A 22,260-nucleotide genomic window follows, 5' to 3' on the forward strand; every position below is an offset into this window, starting at 1 on the left:
TATTTTAATTCCCCCACTAATAATTCTGAACACAGTACTTTGTCTTTTTATGTATTTTCTCAAACACACATGATCAAAGATGTCTTTTTGCCAACTTAGGGAAAGAGTCTGTGAGGCCCTATAAAGGTCAGCAGTTAAAGACTCTCTAAACTTCCGTTATTTGGAAACTGAGTAAGTAGGCATCTAATTTCTCCAGTGCCCAGTGAACAGTAACCTCATTGCCAAACACATAATGGATGGAAGGTGAGTTACCACTAACCATAATGAAACACTTGAAAATTCTGTTTTTATTGTGAATAAAAATCCAAACCACTAATGTGTCTAAGACTTCATTCTCACTCTTCCCGCGCCACCCTGTGTGTTTCCTTGAACGTTAAACATTACACAGCACCTGGGTGCTTCAGGTGGCAGGAAGCCCTCATCGAGGTAGCCCTGGTCCTTCCTCGAGCTTGCACCACAGTTTATCACCCAGAGAAACTCAGATGGCTGATGCACTCTGCTCCTTTCTCTCTAGGTTTATCTCAATCTACCGAGGACCCAGCCACACCTACAAGGTCCAGAGACTGACAGAGTTTACCTGCTACTCCTTCAGGATCCAGGCAACCAGCGAGGCAGGGGAGGGGCCTTTCTCAGACACCTACACCTTCAGTACAACCAAAAGTGTCCCCCCCACCCTCAAAGGTGTGTAGAAGCAGATCTCGCTGCACAGCCCAGGGAGAGTGGAGACACACTATGTCTACAAGGAGGAGACTCAGTTCTCACCATAAATGCATCCTCATATTTCTAATAAGCAAGATGAAATCAAAATTTCTCAAAAAAGAAAGCTGGGTAGTAGGTTATCTGGATATGGGCTATTGTATTCTTTATAAAAGATTATTGCAAAAAAATACAGTAATGAGATATTCTCATCCCCAAATATAATAGACAAAGGAGCTGATGTGAGCATCTGTGTTAGCAGAGAGTGGGGGCTAGCTTAAGAGAGACTGCCAAAAATTGGATCCCATGTCTCCTTCCCTAAAGGTCTGGGAGTGGGAGGGCAGTTCAGGCAGCATCAGCCCTGCCCTGTGGGGGATGCCGTTGGACACCCATGGCAGCAACTGTCCATGTCCCTCCTGTAGTTTTCAAGGCTTCCAGGTTTATTCTCTGGGAGGAATTGGGTTGTGCAGAAGCCTCAGAGCGACAAATATCTAAATCAAAGACGGTAGCCAGAGCCACTCTTGCTGAGGCCAGCCCTCTAAGCCTGCCATGTCTACAGTCAGAGTTAGGACAGGTGGGTGGCATACATGCATGGTAGGGCTGATAGTGACAGGAGCCGAAGCTTGCACGTGTGCTCCTGAGTGGCTCTGTGTGTGTGTGTGTGTGTGTGTGTGTGTGTGTGTGTGTGTGTGTGTGTGTTGGACCAGGGGGCTGCTAAGGTCCTCTGTGTTTACCCTACAGCTTTCATATGAAGTAGTTGAAGCCCCCATGTCCAAAGCATAGTGTCAATTACAGGAAGTAAGGGGCCACCAAAGCATAGGTCCTGTCCGTCTCCGGACCTGCCAGGTTTGGTGTAGCTTGTTCCAGGGCTACCTGAAGACCTGTATCTTCACCCTGCTCCCCTGCCCCACCGGTGTCTTAGCTGCTTCTCTGTGTGACCTGTGCCATTTTAGCAGTAAGTGTCCAGCCCTTGGGTACACCTTACCTCCGGGCTTTACAAAAGACAGAACCTGAGTGTGCTGTGCCTTACTGGGGAGAAGGGGCACCTAGCAAGTGTTCTGCAGGCTGTTGCTGCCAGCCTAGAGTCTGTCAGACGTTGGGAGAGCTAAGTTTGCCTCTCAGAGAGATCCTTAGCCAGAGTCACTCTGCAGAGGCTTGAATAGCACAGGGATTCCATAGTACTTGGCCTCATGGGGGCAGGGTCTGCGTACATCCCGTGACCAGGCTCTTCCTCAGAAAACTCAGGAAATTGCTGCCTTGGCTGCAGATCTGCTTAGTCTGCTGAGATTCCTTATTTAGTTTTCCGTAAATTGCTTGTAGTTTCAGCAGAGTAATTCCTATATAGGCTCTTCTAAAAAAAAGTTTTTATTTTTTGGAAATAATGTCATGTCTTACACAATGGCAAGTAGAAATGACTGCCTTTAAAAAATACTGCATATGATTAAAAATTAAAGTAGAAGTGGGTTGGGAAAGAGGAAATTGACATTCTGTTTACAAAACAGAAAAATAGGAGGTCTTGCTCTAGGCTGTAAATAGGACATAAGCCGTGAGAAATTCCTTCTTAAAATATGCAGCATTTTAAGGCCAGGATGTAGCTCACTGGTAGAGTGCTTGCCTAGCACAGGTTTGATCTCCAGCCCACACACAGGGGCAGGGAATTGATTTTAAGTCCCTTACTACAGAGCACTTTAGCTTCAAATATAAGAGACAGAGCCAATAGATGAGTAAACTAAGATAGCAACGCAGAATGACATTTTTAAACCCTTGGTGCTGCCTGTTGTCAGGGTCTTGGAGCCTCCTGTGTTAGTCACATGCTCAGTTTCCTCCCCTGCCAACCCTGTAATGTGTTCTTTTCTCCTTTTACCACTGCCTTAGCGTCCTTAGAAACAGACTTGATCTTTATTTCCACACCCAGAAAGTACGTAGTATATGGAAAGTGCCCTAACCCTTGTAGAAGGTGATCAGTAGCCTTAGGAGATGGATGGATGGATGGATGGATGGATGGATGGATGGATGGATGGATGGATGGATGGATGGATGGATGGGTGGGTGGGTGGGTGGATGGGTGGGTGGATGGATGGGTGGGTGGATGGGTGGATGGATGGGGGGGGATGGGTGGTGGATGGATGGGTGGGTGGTGGATGGATGGGTGGGTGGATGGGTGGGTGGATGGATGGATGGATGGATGGTGGATGGGTGGTGGGCAGGTGGATGGGTGGTGGGTGGGCGGGTTATGAGCGAGCTTGACCCAGGCTGCCTGTTTATTGATGAGCTAGTGGGGAGATGAGCCATGGATGGGATAAATGGGTTTTCTGGTCCTTTCTTGATGGTTACTGAGCAGGGTTAGCAGGAAGCTGGATCAGTAAAGTTCCCTCTCAGGCCGGGCATAAGCACCATCACACTCTCCCTGGGCCTCACAAAAGTGTTAGGCACAGACTGCTGAGGTGAGACTTTGAATTCTGAGTGAGTGTGTGGTTTTGTCTTGCAGCACCTCGAGTGACGCAGTTGGAAGGAAACTCCTGTGAAATCTTCTGGGAGACGGTACCACCAATGAAGGGCGACCCTGTGAACTACGTTCTGCAGGTGTTGGTTGGAAGAGAATCTGAATACAAGCAGGTAAGGATCAGTGTCTGCCTGTGTGCAACTCCCCAGCATCAGGCTGGCTGCTTGCCATGATGGAGTGATGGAGTAAGCTCTGTATTTGTTAGCTAGTCAGCCTGTCAGCCAGCTCGTATCATTTCCACTCATTTCCTATCTTATCTGGTGGTGTTCTTCCTGGCGTTTCAGTTCCCAAGCATAAACTTGTAAAGAGTTTCAGGTGGTGTATTTGTGTTTAATGGTGTAAAATCTGCCTGTGTCGTCTTTGTATGATTGAAAAAGGAAGTGACTCCAGAGAAGAAGGCCTCTTAGCCTAGCCACCAAGTCCTGTGTCCTCTCTGCCTTTGTTACAGAAGCGACAGTGGGCATTGGGGGATAAGGGAGGTAACCAACAGGCCCTGAGGCCAGGGACTCAGAAGCCCTGTGTATCACCCTTTAGTGTACATACGTGTCGGCTGCAGACCTGTTAGAGTGTAGATCCAGGTTTGAGATGGGTGGATGGGGATTCAGGCTCCTGATGACGTGGTCATCCATGTGTCAAGCTCACAGTTAAAGTTACTCAAGAGAAGACACCATCCTCATACAGCCAACGATGGATTTGGTTTTAACCATTTTCACACATCTCAAATCTTTATTTCTTCTGGGGAAACTCCCTATCAGGTTACTGACTATAATGGGTCCAGAGACTGTCGGGCTTTCGTGAGGTCCGCTGGGACATGTATCAACTGCTCGGTGAAATCAGGACACAAGGCTTTATTCCATCAGGAAAGCGCGGCCTGTCGCTTGGCACCCCTCATAATCCATTTATACTGAACTCATAAGGGTGCAGACCAGTGTCCCCTGTGCTGGAAAACGTTGGCATTGTTGGTAAAGGTTGCTGCTTTTAGCCTTTGAGTCTTCATATACACACAGAAGAAGAAAATCTGATTCAGTTTATTCAAATTTCTTGCTGGTGTTTATGTAATAATTTTTTAAATACTTGTAAACAAAATATGCCTAAGATATCAAGAAGCTACTGGATATTTTGATATATTTTCTTAATAAGAGCATCAGATAATGAATGGATTATATTAATCACATCTTGCAAAACCTTGATCATCAGTCTGACATCTGCCAGTTATTGATTCCCGTGAGCAGGTGACATCACCGAAGCCTCCACCATTCTGGTGGCAAGGGAACAAAGGCCCTGGCTCCGTCACATTCCTGCCTCATTCTGATCCCGTTACCCTCAGACTCAGTCATTCCAGGAGCCAGTGCTCGGCTGGACGCAGCTGTAGGCCTCAGCCTGGTCCACAGTGGTGGGCGGGCCAGGAAATGGCTTGCTTTCTCATTGGATACTTAGCAGTGGTTCATTTCTCAGTAGGACACCCACCACGTGTTCATCGCTGTGTTTTTAAAACCTTTTGTTCCATGTACTCTGCTTTTCCACCTGTTCTTGGAAAAATGTTCTGCTTCTCAAAGTGAGTGCTGCCTCACAGAGGCAGGGGCAGCAAGATGAGCCCAGTTTCTGCAGGTGTCCACCAGTGTCAGAATGAGGACTAAGCCACACAGTACGTCTGATTTTATCAGAGCAGCCTTTGAACCACTGGTTAATGCTACATATTTAGATCCATGGATACAGAAGTACTAAGTACCGATAGAATCATATTTGCTCTAGATCATTTTCCTACCATAAATGGCTATATAGACAGTTGTTTATTATCAAGAACAGAACATTCTAGGGCAGGTTTCATAAACAGAGATTCCACATATTTCCCACATTTACCAAGAAACGGGTAAGGACAGGAGTAGCATATGAGAAGCCACAGCTGACACGGCTGATAAGGCACAGTTTGTACTGGGCCTGGGGTGTTCTGTCGTTTTTCTTTTCTTCCCTTTCCTTTCTCTGTGCAGCAAGCATTGAGTCGAATGTAATGCTTTGAGTACTGCCTCTCTTGTCCTGACATGAGACCGGGAATGAAGGCTATTTGGGTAATGTGTGGGATAATAGGCAACAGGCTCTGATTTCATAGCGGCAAAGCCAGAGCAAATGGGAAGCAACTGTTACCATGCTGCAGCCTGTGCAGAGCCAGGGCCCTGAGTGCCCAGCTCACACCACCACATCAGGGCTAATCCCAGGGTCCGAATGGTAGGGCTTCAGGGATGCAGGGCTACTTTTCTGAGACTGGCACAAAATCTTTCAATGGGGTCATTTATTTTGCTAATTTTTAAGTTTATAGTTCCCTTTTAGTGTCTCCTGAAGAAAAACTCTTACATAACAGACTGCTTAGAATTTCCCATGAACAAATCCATGCTCGATTTCCTGGAGTGCAGACCTAGGCCCTGGCTCAGGGGCACTCATGATTGCTCTGTTATGGAGGCATCTCAACTATCAGCACTGTCCCCAGTCCCGTTGAGAGGGAGGAGTCCACCCTAGAAAGAGATCGGCAGTGTATTCCCAGTGTCCTTGCTGGGCCTCATCCACTTAGCACAGGAATTCACTGATCCCCCCACACGAGAGGCCCACAGGTTAGCACGCTCACACCTGAGCCATAGGATGTCTGAAGACACACCTGCCTCCCGTGCTCCTAGGATTTGGGAGAATTAATTCAGTTTGCCGACCTGGCAACTCAGATTGTCACATCTTGGCCTGGAGCCCATCCAGTCCTGAGGGGAAGTAAGTGGCTAGACTGTGAAGGCAGGGCCGGCAACATGGGCGGGGGTATTCAAGCAAGCCTACAGCAGTCCAGCATGCACGGGGCTCAGCGCCCCTCCCCTAAAAGCTATTGTTCATGGGATTTCAGCTATGTGGCTTGTTCCTCAGGAGTAAGACTCTTGGATTCCTCACTTGGTTATCTGAATATTACTTTATGGCCTCCTGTTTGGAATAAATATTTCAAAATGAGTTTAAGATATAGCACCAAATCAAGAACAAAAATGACCTTTGGCAAAAAAAGAAATATATATCTTCACATATATACTTATTTTTACAATATTATGATTGGTGACTTCAATAAGAAAATCTTAAATGGAGCATGGCCTCTTAAACTGAGTTGAGGCAGGAGAAGCGTCCCATAATGGCCCTGTCAGATGAAGGAGGGCAAAGGGCTATGAGGCCTGACTAGCAGTGCACCCCTGTGCTGTCTCAAAGCCTGGGAAATCACCGTGCACAGGCACTGCCCCGGCCCCGGCGGCTCTCTGGCAGCTCATAAGAACTGCTGTGGTTGATGCCCTCAGACATTCGAGCACCAGAGCAGTGTCTTTGAGCTTTTCCTGGTGCAAGTGCTGTATGCCAGATCACCTAACGGTCCCAGTAATAAGTGGTTGTCCCTCAAGAAGATTGTGGGAGACACAAGGTCACGCAGGAAGGGTCCCCTAACATCCCTTTATAAGTCACTCCTTAGTCAGTCCTCCCCGATGTTGCTTTTGTTACAGCTACCTACCCCCCGAGCCCCCAGCCCTACCCCCTTCTGCAAACCATAGATTTTCATATAATTTTAATGTATTGTTTTCTTGACATTTTCTAATGTCAAGCTCAGCTCCCTTCAGTCTCCTGTTAGCCCCAGTTAATGTTTAGCACGATCATTTCTAAGTAAACTGATATTTTCAGATCCCTGTAATAGTGTCTTAGCTGGGGTTTCTTTGCTGAGATGAAACACCGTGACTAAAAAGCAAGTTAGGGAGGAAAGGGTTTATTTGGCTTACACTTCCCATATTGCTGTTCATCACCAAAGGAAGACAGGATACCATCCCACAGGGCAGGAACCTGGAGGCAGGAGCTGATGCGGAGGCCATGGAGGGTGCCAAGTCAGTCACTCATTAAGAAAATGCCTTACAGCTGGATCTTATGGAGGCATTTGCTCAATCGAGATAACTCATTCGTGTCAAGCTGACGTAAGAGCAGCCAGCACAGTAAACCTCTTCATGACTACATTGGGGTCGAGGAGGTGGGGCATAGCTCAGAACCCCAGGTCCTTATGGAAGAAAACATTATACTCATGGAACACGAAGAGTAAACAGCTGAGTCAGCTGCATTTGTGCTGGTTTTGGTTGGTGGTTGTGTGGGTTTTGGTTTGGGTTTTGGCTTGTGAGACAGCCTATCGCTGTAAATCTGGTGTCTGGACCTGGCTGTATAGATAAGACTGGCCTCAAACTCACAGAGCTCCACTCGCCCCCTGCCTCTGCCTCCTGGGTTGCTGGGGTTAAAGGTGTATGCTACCACACCTGACTTCAATGCTGAGATTTTAATAAGTTGAGCTGCATCAAAGGGTCTTCACGTGAGCAAAACACAAAACTATGGGAGACTGAATTTTCATAGCACATACATCTACCAGAAGACTTAGATGGGGTTCTAGAGAGAGCCTACAAATCAGAGCAGAAGGCATGTTCTCTGCACAACACGGGTCTGAAAATGCCATAGCCGCACATAAAAAGATACAGAGGGCCTTTGGTGGGAGATGCCATCTGTGCCCCTGCAGGAACTGAGACAGTAAAGGCTGTGTGGTACCTAGTGGAGGGAGGGGCCAGCACACCGAGGGCTGGCTCAGGTCTCTGGCTGGCTGCCCTGACTACAGGGCTTTAGTCTTCCCAGTGGGTGGTAGAGTTGCCCTAAAAGATGAAAGCTTAGGACCTCGGAGGTCTGCATAAAAATGTCCATGGCCCCCTAATATACAAACTCATAACTGGGAGAAATCCAAGTGTCCAATTACTATAGTACAGAGTCCTGAGCAAACCATGAGAGCATGAGAGAATAATCTCAATCTATCTCTCTCTCTCTCTCTCTCTCTCTCTCTCTCTCTCTCTCTCTCTCTCTCTCTCTCTCTCTCTCTCTCTCTCTCTCTCCTCCCCTCCCTCCCCCCGGGGCAGCTAGGGAGGGAAGTGTGAACAGACCACAGGCAAAGCAAGTTGCAGACCTGAGGCCAAAGTGATGCTTACCACCCCACCCCCACCCCCTGACTGTGGCCGTATGCATGTGTAAGTTAAACATGTGTTGAGACAGTAGTCCAGAAGTCCAGGACAGCCAAGAGTAGGGTGCACCATAAATCATAAACTTTCTTAATACATTATGAGGGTGGGGGACAGTGGTTTTAGGGATTGTTTTGTAACTTGAATGCATGGTTCTTGAGCGTGAACTTCATTAGTAATGTCACAGTGTCAGATTAGGTGTGCCTGTTAGCCAGTTGTATGTATAAAAGGGGACCTGTTTGTGTTATTACCGACATCAGCAGTTACTCCTTCAGCTTAAAGTGTTACTTTGTTGTGAAGATGAAAGCAGAGATCTATTCGCACTAGGCCTCTGTCTCTGTACTGCTTAACACAGTAGCTACATCCACTTCTGGCAAAGTCCCGTCATTGGATTTTACTTTGCTCAAATTAAGTTCAAAGGGTGATTCCATACAACACGGATGCTGTTGGGGGTTTGTTTAAACCAGTCTGCACACGGCCCCAGGTGTACGTGACCATCTCTGCAGCAGCTATGGTGTTGAGTCTCTCATCTATGGCTTTTCCTTTCTCTGAAGGTGTACAAGGGAGAAGAAGCCACATTCCAAATCTCAGGCCTGCAGAGCAACACAGATTACAGGTTCCGCGTGTGTGCCTGCCGCCGCTGTGTGGACACGTCTCAGGAGCTCAGCGGCGCTTTCAGCCCCTCTGCGGCCTTCGTGTTACAACAGCGTGAGGTCATGCTTACGGGGGACCTGGGAGGCATGGACGATGCCAAGATGAAGGGCATGATGCCTACCGATGAACAGTTTGCCGCCCTCATTGTGCTCGGCTTCGCAACCCTGTCCATCTTGTTTGCCTTTATATTACAGTACTTCCTGATGAAGTAAAGCCAGCGACCAGAGGTATGCGCCGAATGCCGCACATTTAATACACATTTACTCAGCCTCCCTCTTTATGCTGTCTCGTTCTTTGATTTATAGACTTCTCTTGTTTTACACAGTTAGCTAGGGGAAACAGTGTTTGGCTGCACCTATTTGAGATGCAAAACTAGGAAGAGGTTAAACTGGATTTTTTTAATAATAAATAAAGGAATAAATAAGAAGAGAAGGAAGCAGCGGGCCAGCAGCAGACACCGAGGGCCAGTTTTCCAGCCTCCAGTATGCTTCTGGTCTGTTTCCACGGATGCCTTTTGCAAGCCTTTGATCTTTTTGTGTGTTGCAGTTCTGTAATTTATATCTACGGTCGTTTCTTGGTCATCTGTAGCTGTAAACAGAATCACAGTGTGTGTAGTTCAGGGCTGGGGTTCCGGTGTTATCAGAGTATTGTCACATGAGAACATACAGTGTGCCTTCGGAGGAGGCCACCTAGACCATCCTTACGTCATCAGTTTCGTAACTGTTAGCTCACCTAAGTCAAGCCGTGTACTCTAATCTGAAATATTTTCCTACGCTGTATCCCTTACGATTTTAACACTATGAGTTGCCTGTCTAAGAAATCACATAACCAAGTGCACCTATAAATGATGGAGCATTGTAGGCTTCCACGTTGGTCCATAGCAGTAACTTTAAGAGGGCATTGTGCAATAGTTAGTTGTTTCCTCATTGGCTACTTTAAGAGCTGCTTTAACCTGTCTGTCTGTCTTTGTATATAACTCCTTCTAATATAATCACTAGAGTTATTATATTCTGTTATGTCTGACCGGAATTATGTGACGAGAGCTCATGGCAGTTGTGAGCTGTCTCCTTACATGTTGGCCCACGGTATTTGAAAGACTTGCCTTTGGCTGTTCTTCGGGGTGTCAGTGACGTGAATGAAGGTCAATACAGCATTTCAGTGCCCACGATACTAGAGTGGCAGTGGGTAAGAATCTGACTGATGAAGCCCACACAAGGGAACCATTTGCATTTGTCCTTCTGTTTCTGGGGCTTGATCTGGCTGCATGTGGAGAGGGAGTGGTAACTGGCTGTGAGCATGGGGTGTTGGGGGGCCAACTAGCCTACTAGATTCTCTCCCTGGATCTGTCACTAATTTGCTTTGAGACCTCTCTGTGCCTGTTTTCTCGTGCATGAGAAATCAAATCAAATGGGGATTCGATACCTGTAAGTGCTACGAGGCCTTGGACCCACCGGTGCTGTGTGAGTGCGGAGAACCACTCTCGTGTATTCACTTAGAGTCATGAGGTAATCAGTTCTAACCCAAAGTCATTGGATCCCCCAACCAAGTCCACAGTGTTCGAGTACCTCAGGGACACTTAAAGAGTTGGAGGTGCAACTGTATTCCAAAAGGGTGCAGCAGACACAGCCGAGCCCCTCTTCCTGGTGTTCTGTATATTTTTGCTCCTTGGTTTTTCTTGATCATAGCTATTTTGTGCTTGGTCTGTGTTGTCTATGATGCAGTAAGTACCCTGTACTAGCTTATAATATTCCCATACCAAAGTCATGGGGAAACCAACATTATTGTGTTTTGGGTTTATTTATACTATATTCTGCATACAGTACTTTAAATGCCAATTACAGTGCAATCTTTATTTATTGTAAATTTTTTAAATGTACTTATGTACTAATTTGCCCTCCTAGCATGTTATATTTTGTGTGTTTTATACTTTTGTAATTTTAGGTCAGTTTAGTTCCTTGGCAACATCTGTAGCTAGTATTAGCTTTCTGACATTTTCTTGTGTTTTTAAAGATAAGACCATCTAACTCATTAAATGCCAAAAAATAAAAAAAAATTCCATTATCAGTGATTGAAAGGTTTACATGTACCCAGAAACCATATTCATCTCCTGGAAGAGTGCTAAGATCAATGCATTGTTTCGTGCCTATATTGATATAGCTATGTACTAGAGTTCTGTATTTTGTTATTGACTATGATAATTGTGTGATTAGACTTGTACACTGATGGTATCAAGGTAAATATATTTTTGCCAAAGCTCTGGCCTTCGGAAGCTCTTCCTTTCATCCAAGTGTGTCGTTCAACCCACCGTGACGTCATATCTGCATTCCCTGAGACGGTCGCAAGTGGGTGAAGGCAAATTCAGTGGAATAATTTTTAAAGCTATTCACAGGGAGAGTCTTTTTTTTAAACAAAAACACTTCAGCACTACTGCTGTAAAGAATTCCCTGAATTGATTGAATTGTTGTAAAGGAAATTATACTTCAGGCCAAAATCTCTTTAATTTCCAGAGATTTCAATGCTCTGTTACCAGCAGGAAGCGGAAGCGTGTGACACACGAGCAGACAGCACTTTATTCTATTGCTCTCCATTATTTGGTATTCATTATAGTCTCTTCGGTCGGGAAATTACTCCTCTACGTGGCACTCTCCTCTATCACAGATCTGTATATGTGCTATGGATATATAACTATATATATATTGCCATTACAAAGGAACAATACAATAAAGTGTTCTATTGGCCTTCTCTGTGCCCTCTGCCGTACGTAGATGAGTGAATGGCTTTCTGATGCCCTGATGCCTCTCCGTACATCAACTGCATCCCTGACACAAGAAATTCCAGTCACCTGAAGCAAACTGCCCTCTGTCCTCAAAGAAAATGTTCACAAAGAAAACTTTTTTAAAAGGCTATTTTGCATATTATCTGCCTTATTCTTATCACACTTGAGATGTTGGCATTTTCTGACCCTGTCTCTTTGGCTACAGTCGTTCAGTATTTGTGTCAAATTTGACAAGTGCCCTAATAGAATGTGTTTGAATGTTATCCTTGCACAATTCTTTAAATTGAAAGACAAAATGTTTTACCTCACTGTTGGACATACATTCCAAGCTTTTCAACTTTAGGAGAAAAAAATAATCATATGTTTCCTGTCTTGTAAATTTTAGATTATTTCATATACATTGTATTAAAACTGCCATATCAATTTTAATGTATAGATTTTGCAAATACTATGCTATATGTAATACCTAACTGTATCTGTAGTGTATATGTAATATATTTATGCCCAATAAATGTTTTAATTCTTTCTGACGTAAGTAGGTTTCTTCAACCTTGAATAGGATTGCTTTTATTGTTGCACCTCTTACATACCTAACATTCTGGAACGTTTAAGTTTAAACATCTTGAGAGGTCAGGCAGGTGGCATAGTACATGATGCTGTCACTCGGCTCGTGGTGGTTGACATCATGCAGGACCACCCACCACAACTCATCAATGCTGTTAAAGTAACCCAAATTCCAAGCCACTTCTCTAGTCTGCCTCTCGGTATAGTGTAGTTAGTAGCATAATATTTTATCTGCCTCCAGAAAATGGGAGTGTAGGTCCCCTCTGCCACCCATTACTGGCTGTTTCCAATCTCAGCATGAACTCCTGAGCTCCTTCCTCCTCCGGATCTCACTCAACAGTAGCAGTGACAGTGGGAAACTGCCCTTCTCCTTCCTAGGGCTACAGAGAAGAACCTACAGTTCAGGTGCTCTGGAGAGGAACAGAGCCTGGCCTTCCTAACGTCAAGGATGGACTGTTGTTAAGGTTACATTGTTTCACTAGTTATGCAGCCTCCTGGGTCGGGGAAGAGGTACATGTGCAAAAGTTGTTTGTAACTCGAACTTGCCTTACTTATGTGTCATGACTGAACAATGACAACTTGAACAAGCATCAACTATTATGGACCTGACACTGCTGAAAATACAGTAAAGGAGTTATTTTTTTCTTTCTTCTTTTTAGTTGTAAGAACAGAAACTGTCAATAAAAAGGTTATTGGCACTAGAATTTTGGAAACCTGACCAGGGAGTGCAGAATCCCTCTTTGTTAAGAGGGAAAATGAACACCAATGGAAAAATAAGTGCAGAATTCTTGATGCAGAACGTCCTGGAGCCTGACATATTGACAGCTGGGTGTCCCCCTGGAAGTGCGAGTGAAGAATAGAATGGGCTAAAAGCTGCTCAGTATGTAACACCTCCACCCCCTTTACACTGCCCCACTTCATCCTTACCAGTGAAAACTAGGACTGTATCCTAAGGAGGCAGAAGTTAAATACTCTGATCCAGAGCTGAGAGGGAAGATGTCATGCAAAAGGAAATCTGGTGAGCAGAGTCATATGGGGCAGTGACTCGGATCTTCAGTAAAATGGCACAGCGCTTTTAAGTCTTACCTGCATGATGATTGCCCAGGAAGCTTTTCTATCTCTGCTTTCACAGGTAAGAGACTAAGACATAACTGGAGCAACAGTGGGTTTTCAAGATCTCTGGTGATTCCAGAGTGACTAGGACAGGACACCTCATTCTCATTTCGGCTGCCATCCATGTCTGCACATTAATTCTCTATCTTAATCAAAGGCAACTTGGAAGAATCCTCTTGCGTGAATGGGCAAACCCCCCAAACAGCAATTCAAAGAACCAGTTAAGGAGAAGACTGAAAACCTAAATTACTATCTCCAAAAAGAGGAGAAAAATAAAGATGAACATCAGGGAAAATAAATTGCAAGACAAGAAAAATGTTCTTGGAAATTAAAATTTTTCAGGAGGGAGAAAGAGAGCTCAAAGTAAAGACCTCAAGAAATTGAACAAGAATCAGACCAGGACATTCCACACATTTCAGAATCTCCAGGAAGAAGAAGCAAAAGGGAAGGGACTTCTTACATGAGTTTCCAGAATGAGACACAAGGTCTTCATCACAGTGGAGACTGAAGACTTCCATCATACTGTGGCATCCAGAAATTTCAAAACTCTAGAGCTAGAGAAGTCTCTAACAATGCAGAAAATATGGCCACATGGAGGGAGAAGACCTGAGTGGCTTAAACGTCCCCAGAACCACGCTGCAAACTAAACGGTAGAGCATGGTTACTTCAAGACTGTAGATGTCCCGCCCTAACCCAACAGTATGAAGTGTGATGATGACATTTTAGAAATGCAAGGTCTCATAGAATTGCTTCCAGTGTCCCCTTCCCCTGGAAGTTTCTGCAGCTTATGCTCTGCCCTGTAAGTGCATAAAGCAGGCAGAGAGGCTCATGGATGCTTCTTCCATACTTCTTAAGGCCCATATTCAGCTCTCTGGCCTGTGCTGCAAATAGATTTATACACCTCTCACTTCCCTACCCTTTCCCATTCCCAGTCACCGTAAGTATGCCTGTAAAGGACACTTTTAAGCAAGCCTCTCAGGATATCTTACCCTGGACTTAACGCAGACTAAAAACTGCAGCTGGGCAAAGATCACGATGCATTTCTATGATGCCAACTTTCACTTTTGAGATGTAGGCAGGAAGGGCAGATTCAAGGTCATGAGACTGTAAGTGCATTAAGAGCTGGGAAGGAGTACAAATGGGCAGGACACGGAGTCTGCTGGTAACTGCAGCATGCACATGACTTGTTACATGGCCAGGTAATAGGAGGCACAAGAGGCTTGTTGACTTGAATTCAACTGATTTGACAAGGAAAAGGTTATGTAGCAGTGACATGGTCCATACATTTTTCTAATGTAACCCATATTGTTTTGCCTTGATTGAATCACTATGTTCCCATCACTGATCGAATTCTTAACAGAAGCAACTCAGGGAAGGAAGGGGGACAGGTTTACTTCAGTGCACATCAAAGAAGGGAAATTCCTAGTAGCAGTGAGGGCAGGCAGTGACATGAGCCTGGTGGGAGCCTGGGGCAGCCAGTCACTCTCCATCTGCAGTCAGGATGCAGAGAGAGAGATGAATGAGGCGTCCGGCTCACTTTATCATTTTATGCAGTCAGGGACTCCAGCCCCCAAAATGGTCCTGCCCATAGTCAGGGTAAGTCTTCCTTGCACAGTTAAAGCTCTCTGGAAACACCCTCATAAACATACCCAGAGGTTTGACTTCTAAATCCCATCAACTTGACAATGAAGATTAGTCAACACAGGGCAAATAGGTGGTTTTTGGTTTTTTGTTTTGTTTTTCCTGTATCTCCCCAGGAGAGCCATGTTATATTAATAGAATAAATAATTTTCTTTAAAAAAGAAAAATGTCATCCTCTCCACAGGCACATAAGTATTTGACAAAGTTTCAAATATTTCACAATAAAAATATCAAGATAAAAGACTTTCATACTCAATCTGACAGCATGCAATACCCACAGCAAACATGGTACGAGAGAAAAATTGAAAGCATTCCTCCCCCACCCCCCACCAAAAAAGTCAAGGATGTCCTTCCTACTCAACATTAGACAGGGAATTCTAGAGGTGATTAAATGATATAAATAAATAAATAAAGTAAAAGGCACAGGTCAGCACGCAGGAGTTCAACCCACAGCAACATCAAAAAAAGAAGGGGGAAAAAAGGAAAAATATTACAGACTGAGAGAGATACAGGGACAGTATTTACTGTTAACATGATTTTTAATATAGCAAATCTTAAAGAATGTACAAAAAATATAATGTCAAACAAGTTGTACAAGGATTTCAAGGTGATATTGATAGACAAGGATTACATTTCTCCAGGCTAGTGAGAAGCCATGCAAAAATACAAAGCTAAGGAAAGAAGTCCTTTTACAATAATGTGAAAGATAAAGTGCTTGGTAGTAAGGGTAATAAAAGAAATACAAGGCTTCTTCACCAAAAAATGGGGGAAAGATTATGGCTTTATGGCAATGGAAATTTTTGTTTGGAAGTTAGAAATTCTAAAAACATGAAGATGATACTTTCCAAATTGGTCCAAACACAATCCCTGTGCGAATACCAGGTTCATGTGGAAAATTGACAATCTGATTTTAACATCGTTCTTGATATTCATGAACCTCAAAGCAGCCAAAAGCATCTTGAAAAAGAACAATGAAGTTGGAAGAGTTATACCTCCTAATTTCAAAACTTGCTACCAAGATACAATAGCAGGGTTAGCCTGGTGCTGTCCTAAGAACAGAAACTTACGTGAACTGGGAGTCTACAAATAAGTGCCTGTAACTGGGGGGTTTTGTCAAAGTCAACTGCTTTTTGATATGGTTACTAAAAAGATAAATCACAGTAAAAGGACAGCCTACAATGACGATGGATCAACCAGATATCCGCTTGAAATAAAAAGAACTTCAGTCTTTACTGTATACCACACACACCAAGAAATTAATTCAAATTGGATCAAAAGATGTCAATGTGTGATCTAAAGCTCCAAAATATCTAATATTCAAGAAGACAAGAACTTCATGAAAATGTATATCAGCACCCTCATTCCTAGTTAATGGGAATATCAAATAGAGTCAATACTTTGGAAAATAGTTGAACAAATCTTCAGAAGGTCAATCGTATAATTATCATATCATCCAGCCATATTACTCCCAGGAGTACCCCCAAAAGAGATCATCTATAAATGCAGAATACCTTCACAGACAAACAAACCAGTGTTCATCAATCATAATGCTCAAATGTCCTCTAGTAGTTGAGTAAACAAAATGATATATTTCTTGTCTGATAAGTAGACTATGTGGCAGAGTATTGTTACATGCTGTAGTATAGCTGAATTTTGAAAACAGTGTACTAAATGAAAGAAGCCAGATAAAAGATTACATAGTGGGATGGAGAGATGGCTCAGTGGTTAAGAGCACTGACTGCTCTTCCAGAGGTCCTGAGTTCAAATCCCAGCAACTACACGGTAGCTCACAACCATCTGTAATGGAATCTGATGCCCTCTTTTGGTGTGTCTAAGACAGCAACAGTGTACTCATATAAATATAATTATTAAATATTTGTAAAGGCCACATACTGTGTAATCCCATCTATAGGAAATATTTAGAATGGAAAACTCAAGAAACAAAAAGTTTAGAAGTTACTAGGGACTTGATGGGAATAACAAATTGAGAGTGGGTACTAAGTGGGTTCATAGTTCCTTTGGGGGTGATGAAAACTTCTAGAATTAGATAAATGGGATGGCAGCATTCCTTGTGTAGCTTCTAAAAACCACAGAAACATATACATGTGTGAAACCAGATAGGCACAGAGTTAGACATACCTAAGAAAAGGAACAGCTCTATTTTGGTAGCTGTTTTTGCTGATGGTCAGAATGGCCCCTTTTGTGATTAAATATTGAAGCCACAGTTGAGCTGTTCCCTCCATATCAAAAATTTAGGTCACTTTCAAAAAAGGGGGGCACTTTCCTTATTCTCCCATACATGTGCTAATGAAGCATCTGCATCTCCAGGTGACCCTGACTTGATTATAAAGTCACTTACATTATACACTACAACCCCACCCTTTTGTAGACTTTTCTCAAGGATTATGGGAAGATCTGAGGGTTTTAATCTAGCACGGTAGAGTCCATGGCAGCAGAAGTGTATTTTGATAAATGCCCCTCATCACAGTGGACCAAGAAGCAAAGAAAGAATGCTAGCATTCTTTAGCCTTCTCCTTTTCCCTTTCTATGCCATTTGGGTACACACACACACACACACACACACACACACACACACACACTGCCAACCCATGTACAAGATGGTGCTTGCCACGTTCAAGGTAGGCCTTCCCTTCCTGAGTCAGACCTCTCTGAAGACTCTCTCAGGCATGCAGACATGTACCTCACTCATCTCTTGGGTGTTCCCTAGGTAAGGGATGAAAATTTCAGTAGCTGAAGAGGAAGATTGAAGAAAAACTGTAGTTGGGTGATCTTTATTCAGTAAACCAGGAAAGGCACTAGACTCTTGAGGAGGCTGTCAGTGTGGCTGTAGTCTGTAGAGAATGGGGGCTGGTGACAGCTGCTGATGGATTTGGCCTTAGAAACAGATGAGAAGAGAGCAATGATTGCTGAGCAAAGAAGTGGGGAGAGTGATGAGAAATTCCACTTGTGAGCCTCTGTTCTTTCAAGGAGGAAGAGGATGAGTTCTTGAGTCATCCCAGAGTAGCAAAAGGCTTGAGAAGTGGGGAATCAGTAGATGGCCTGGCGACAGAGGTCAGGGTTTAAGAGCAGAGAATGATGTCTCTGGGATAGCTGAGTAGCCTTTGACAATGTATCAATCAGCCATGAGCAATTGCCTCATCAAAGATGAGGCTTGATGAGGCAAGTGGGATAAGAGGGACAGTGTTCTGGAGTGACTGGCCAAACCTTTGTGACATTATCAGAAGTCTGGAAGAAAGAACAGCATCCTCAAAAGATATGCGGAAGGAGAGTCAAAGCCATTTATAATTTGAAGATCACAAACAAATCTGACATGATTTTGAATCCCATGCCTATAACATAGGAACAAAAGTAGGCTAAGACCATGGAGCCACACCTCTTGTGAGCATGATTTCATTTGTCAGAGCAATCCTTTATAGCATGGTTATTCCCGTTGTATAGACAGGGAAACCGAGCTCCAGAGAAGAAATTTCCTCCTCATGCTTTGGTTGGGAGCCTAGCCTCTAATAGCTTAGCCATTTCTCCAGCCTGAGAAGTCATTTCCACAAAGTCACTGTGGCTTGTATTTTCCATAGATACATCTGTACAATGTGTCCTTCCCTCTCTCTTCTTAAAGGATAGTCAAATTCTCCTACCCCTTGTTACAGGTGGAGTTGTAACTGCTTTTACCAAATAGACTTTGTCCAAAATACCTTTATGTTGTTTTTAAGACTGTGTCATAAATGCCATGTCTACCACCTGGTTTCTGTTGGACATTGCTCTATCATAAGATAATCACCATATGGGGATTTGGTACACCTAAAGCCACCATGATGGAGCATGGTCTAAACATGGAGGCACATTTACTCCCAACTCCCGTTCAGGTTCTTACCCAGCGTCTGACATCTGATTGCGGGCCCCTAAAAGGCCCATCACCACCACCAAATAAAACGTTCCCAGATCAGTCCATCCTGAGATTTTTAATCCACATCATCAGCAAAATCAATTGGTCATCATCGTTTTTTTGGATAGTGAATCTTTTCTGTCATCCAGACTGAATTTAAAGTCACTTAGGGGGACACACCTCTTGACATGGGGAACGGGATAGCATTTCAAGAGAGGATTAGCTAAGAAGAGCGGAATGTGCCAGCTGAATGTGGGCAACACCATTTCGTGGGCTGGGGCCCGGGTAGATTAAAAAGGGAAAAGAGAAAGGACACGCACTAGTGTTCATTCCTCTGTGGATAAAACGTGACCCTCCCTCTAGCACCCAGCACATGCCTTCTCCGCCATGATGCTCAAATCATGAGCCAAGGTCAAACCTTCCTTTCTTAGATATTGCCTTGGCCTGGTATTTTGTCACAAGAGTGAGAAGGGTAACTAATGCAAATATGTTTCCAGGCAGAGTGTAACACCGCAAATATACGGAGGACAGCCTTATACCAACAGCGAAGAAATACCCAAGGACCGGCAAGATGGCTCCGCAGGTACAGGCTCAGCTGGAGAGATGGTTCAGTGTACTGATTGGAGTTTGGTCCACAGCACCCATAGCAGGCAGCTCAAATGACTGCTACAACTCCAGGGAGATCTGACACCTCCGAACTCCAAGGCACACACTCACCAGTGTGAACGCATACACCCACGCACACTCAAGTACACATATAATGTGAAAGTAATAAGGATGAATAATTTTGAGAAAAAAATTAACCAGGATTCATGAAAGCTGTGTGACCTGGCAGCTTAACTTTGTGTGTGTGTGTGTGTGTGTGTGTGTGTGTGTGTGTGTGTGTGTACATTTATGAGTGCCCGTGGATGCCAGGTGAGTCTCTGCACTGCTCTCTCAAATTGTTTGTGGCCCTTATTAAGCTTAAAGAGGCCAAAGGCACAATAGATGTTGAAACCAAGCAGCCCATTGCAATAGAAACTCCTGAGTTAGAACTGAAAATTCCAGTGTGCATGGAGCTGAATCTGCCGTTTCTTCTGTGCTTTGTCTTACCATCACCTCCTAGAGAAGATGGCTCTGTTCCTCCAGAAAGCCATGACACAACGGATGGCAGAGTGTCCTAGCAATCATGAAGCCAACTAAATGTCAAGAGAACAGGAGTAGAGGCACCCTGTGTTTCATTAGCACCGTACAGTGAAGTGGCGAACCCCATCTGAACTGAAATCTAAGCCACTCCAAGCTCAAGGGGCCTGCAGCTGTGGGAGGTTAACCTCCTCGATTCTAAAGACTGAACCACTGTTGTTCCTGAACTTAGAAGCAAAGCTCACCTGGAGCCACGGGGCCATCAAAGCAGCATTTCTAACAAGCAGTCCTTGTTACTCCTTGCTCACCAGCTAGAATTGTTCCCACCTCACCGTTAGCTGGAGTCCAAACTGGATAGTTTCACATCAGGAGAACAAAAGCTAAGTGTTCAATGTCTCCATGGTCTCAACACTATTACATCACTAGTCATTTTTTTCTGAAATGATTCTGAACTATATCCCAACCCTGACATCGGTGATTAGCAAGATTTCCATAAAAATCCTCTTCTAGGGCATCACCCAGAGGAGTCACTCTGACAGCTGGGGCTGCGCAGACAGTGTGGGTTTTCTTTCCTGTGGTAGCTACTTCTTAAAAGGGTCTGGTGACCTCAGGAGTTGCTCGAGCCAAGGAAATGGCCTTAGCAAGCCAACCACAGTATCCAGCTTCTCCCCACATCCTCCAAGTTTATTCTCTCACTTTTCCCTTCCCCAATTTGTCTTCTGCTTTCTCAAGTCTCCTAAGTTAACAGGAAAGAATAGTAGATTTGTAGAGGGGCTAGGAGAGCCATGCAAGAGTTTCCAAATTGGCAAGCACGCATCATGTGATAACAGTCAACAGAGCAAATCTTGGGGTCAGTGATATCGTTACAAATCTCACATTTTTATGATTTGATGTTTCTTGTTTTCCTGGCGGAAGATTTGGGGATAGTCTGTCACCAGTGTGAACTCTGTGTTCACACTGAGCTAAGGCAAATGTAGTCCTATCACAGGGTGAACTCTGTGAACACTGTGAACTAAGGCAAACGTATCTGTTTAACTTATGTTGAGACCATTCCCGTTCTTGCTTTCACTTCTCCAAAGGTGTTCTTGGTGGCTGCTCATCAAATTTCCAATGTATTTCTGGAACTATAGGTTGTAGGGGAATGGGTGATAGAGAAGGACCAGGGTATGGAGTCACACTGTTCTGTCATTTGCTGGCTGTCACTTGAGAAGAGACTTAGGGCAGAGAGGACATACCAACCTTGCTGCTGCTTCCTGATATTGCAAGTAGCTGGAGTCCTGTGATTGGTCACCTGGAGGTGATAAGAATGCTGGATCCCTGCCAGGTCTACCACTGAAGCTTGCTATGCAAGCCTGTTGAAGCTCTTGATGGTTGAAGCTCTTTTGTTGATGGTTGACTACAGAGGGGGTCCTGGGAAATGCAGCTTTCAGAAGTAGCCTTTTTGTGTTAACTTACAAAGGAGTTCCGATGAGCGCCATCTGCATTGGAAATGCAGAAATAGTAATGTTTTATCCGCATAAGCCATTGAAACTTGCAGTTTGCTAAAGACCCTCTGATTTCTTGGAGTTCAGATGAAGGTACTTAATAAGCCAGCAGGTCAAGTCATGTGTTGTGTGGCAGAAAACAGTAATGGTAGAAGCTAGGAAAGACACAGATCCATCCAGATCCATCCAGATCCATCGGTGACTCATGGTCAACAGAGAGCAAGCACCCAAGGTTCACACACGTGATCAGTGAAGGCCAAGGGGCAGATCCTGTAATGACTGCTGCTGGCATGAGACGAACCCATTCCTACAGTCTTCATTTGACTTTGAGAATTGTTTTTGTTATCTCCTGATTGGTGGTGGGATTATTTTAGATTATTCCTCTTACTGTGAATTACGCAGTTTGTTCTTAGCTCCCTTGCTAGTCTGCAGACACTGGCCAAATGAAAATTCTGGTCCCACAATTTTGACTAAATGTCAGTAAGCTTTCCGGCTGATTTTGTTAATGTTTCGACAAAGTTCACCTTTCACATCAGCTTAATTAATGCTTAATGTCTATTTCCACATCCTAATTACAATGGAAGAGATAAATGATATCGCCCCACGTGGCAATTGTGAGCTGGGGCATGAAAAGCCCTTCAAGCGGTGCCTATAAAGTAGGGCACAAACTTCAACTTATCACCTAAGTGTGGAGGACTGGAGGCTCTCCAAACGTCCATTTATCCTGCAGGACAGAGCCCAAGGAATTGTCTATCACGTGACTTACT

The 22,260-nt window shown here is 44.3% G+C and overlaps 1 protein-coding gene across 1 annotated transcript in view; it reads left to right on the forward strand.

Annotated features, from left to right (window-relative positions):
- Nucleotides 1-12,198, forward strand: part of Fndc3b (fibronectin type III domain containing 3B) — a 326,000-nt gene extending 313,802 nt beyond the window's left edge. The window contains exons 24-26 of the mRNA XM_032898582.1: nt 515-681; nt 3,185-3,312; nt 8,793-12,198. Of these exons, the coding sequence (XP_032754473.1) occupies nt 515-681; nt 3,185-3,312; nt 8,793-9,104 (607 nt within the window). The 3' untranslated portion in view covers nt 9,105-12,198. The remainder of the gene's footprint in view (nt 1-514; nt 682-3,184; nt 3,313-8,792) is intronic.
- Nucleotides 12,199-22,260: the final 10,062 nt, after the last annotated feature.

Source organism: Rattus rattus, chromosome 3, assembly GCF_011064425.1.
Source record: "Rattus rattus isolate New Zealand chromosome 3, Rrattus_CSIRO_v1, whole genome shotgun sequence".
NCBI classification, from domain to species: domain Eukaryota; kingdom Metazoa; phylum Chordata; class Mammalia; order Rodentia; family Muridae; genus Rattus; species Rattus rattus.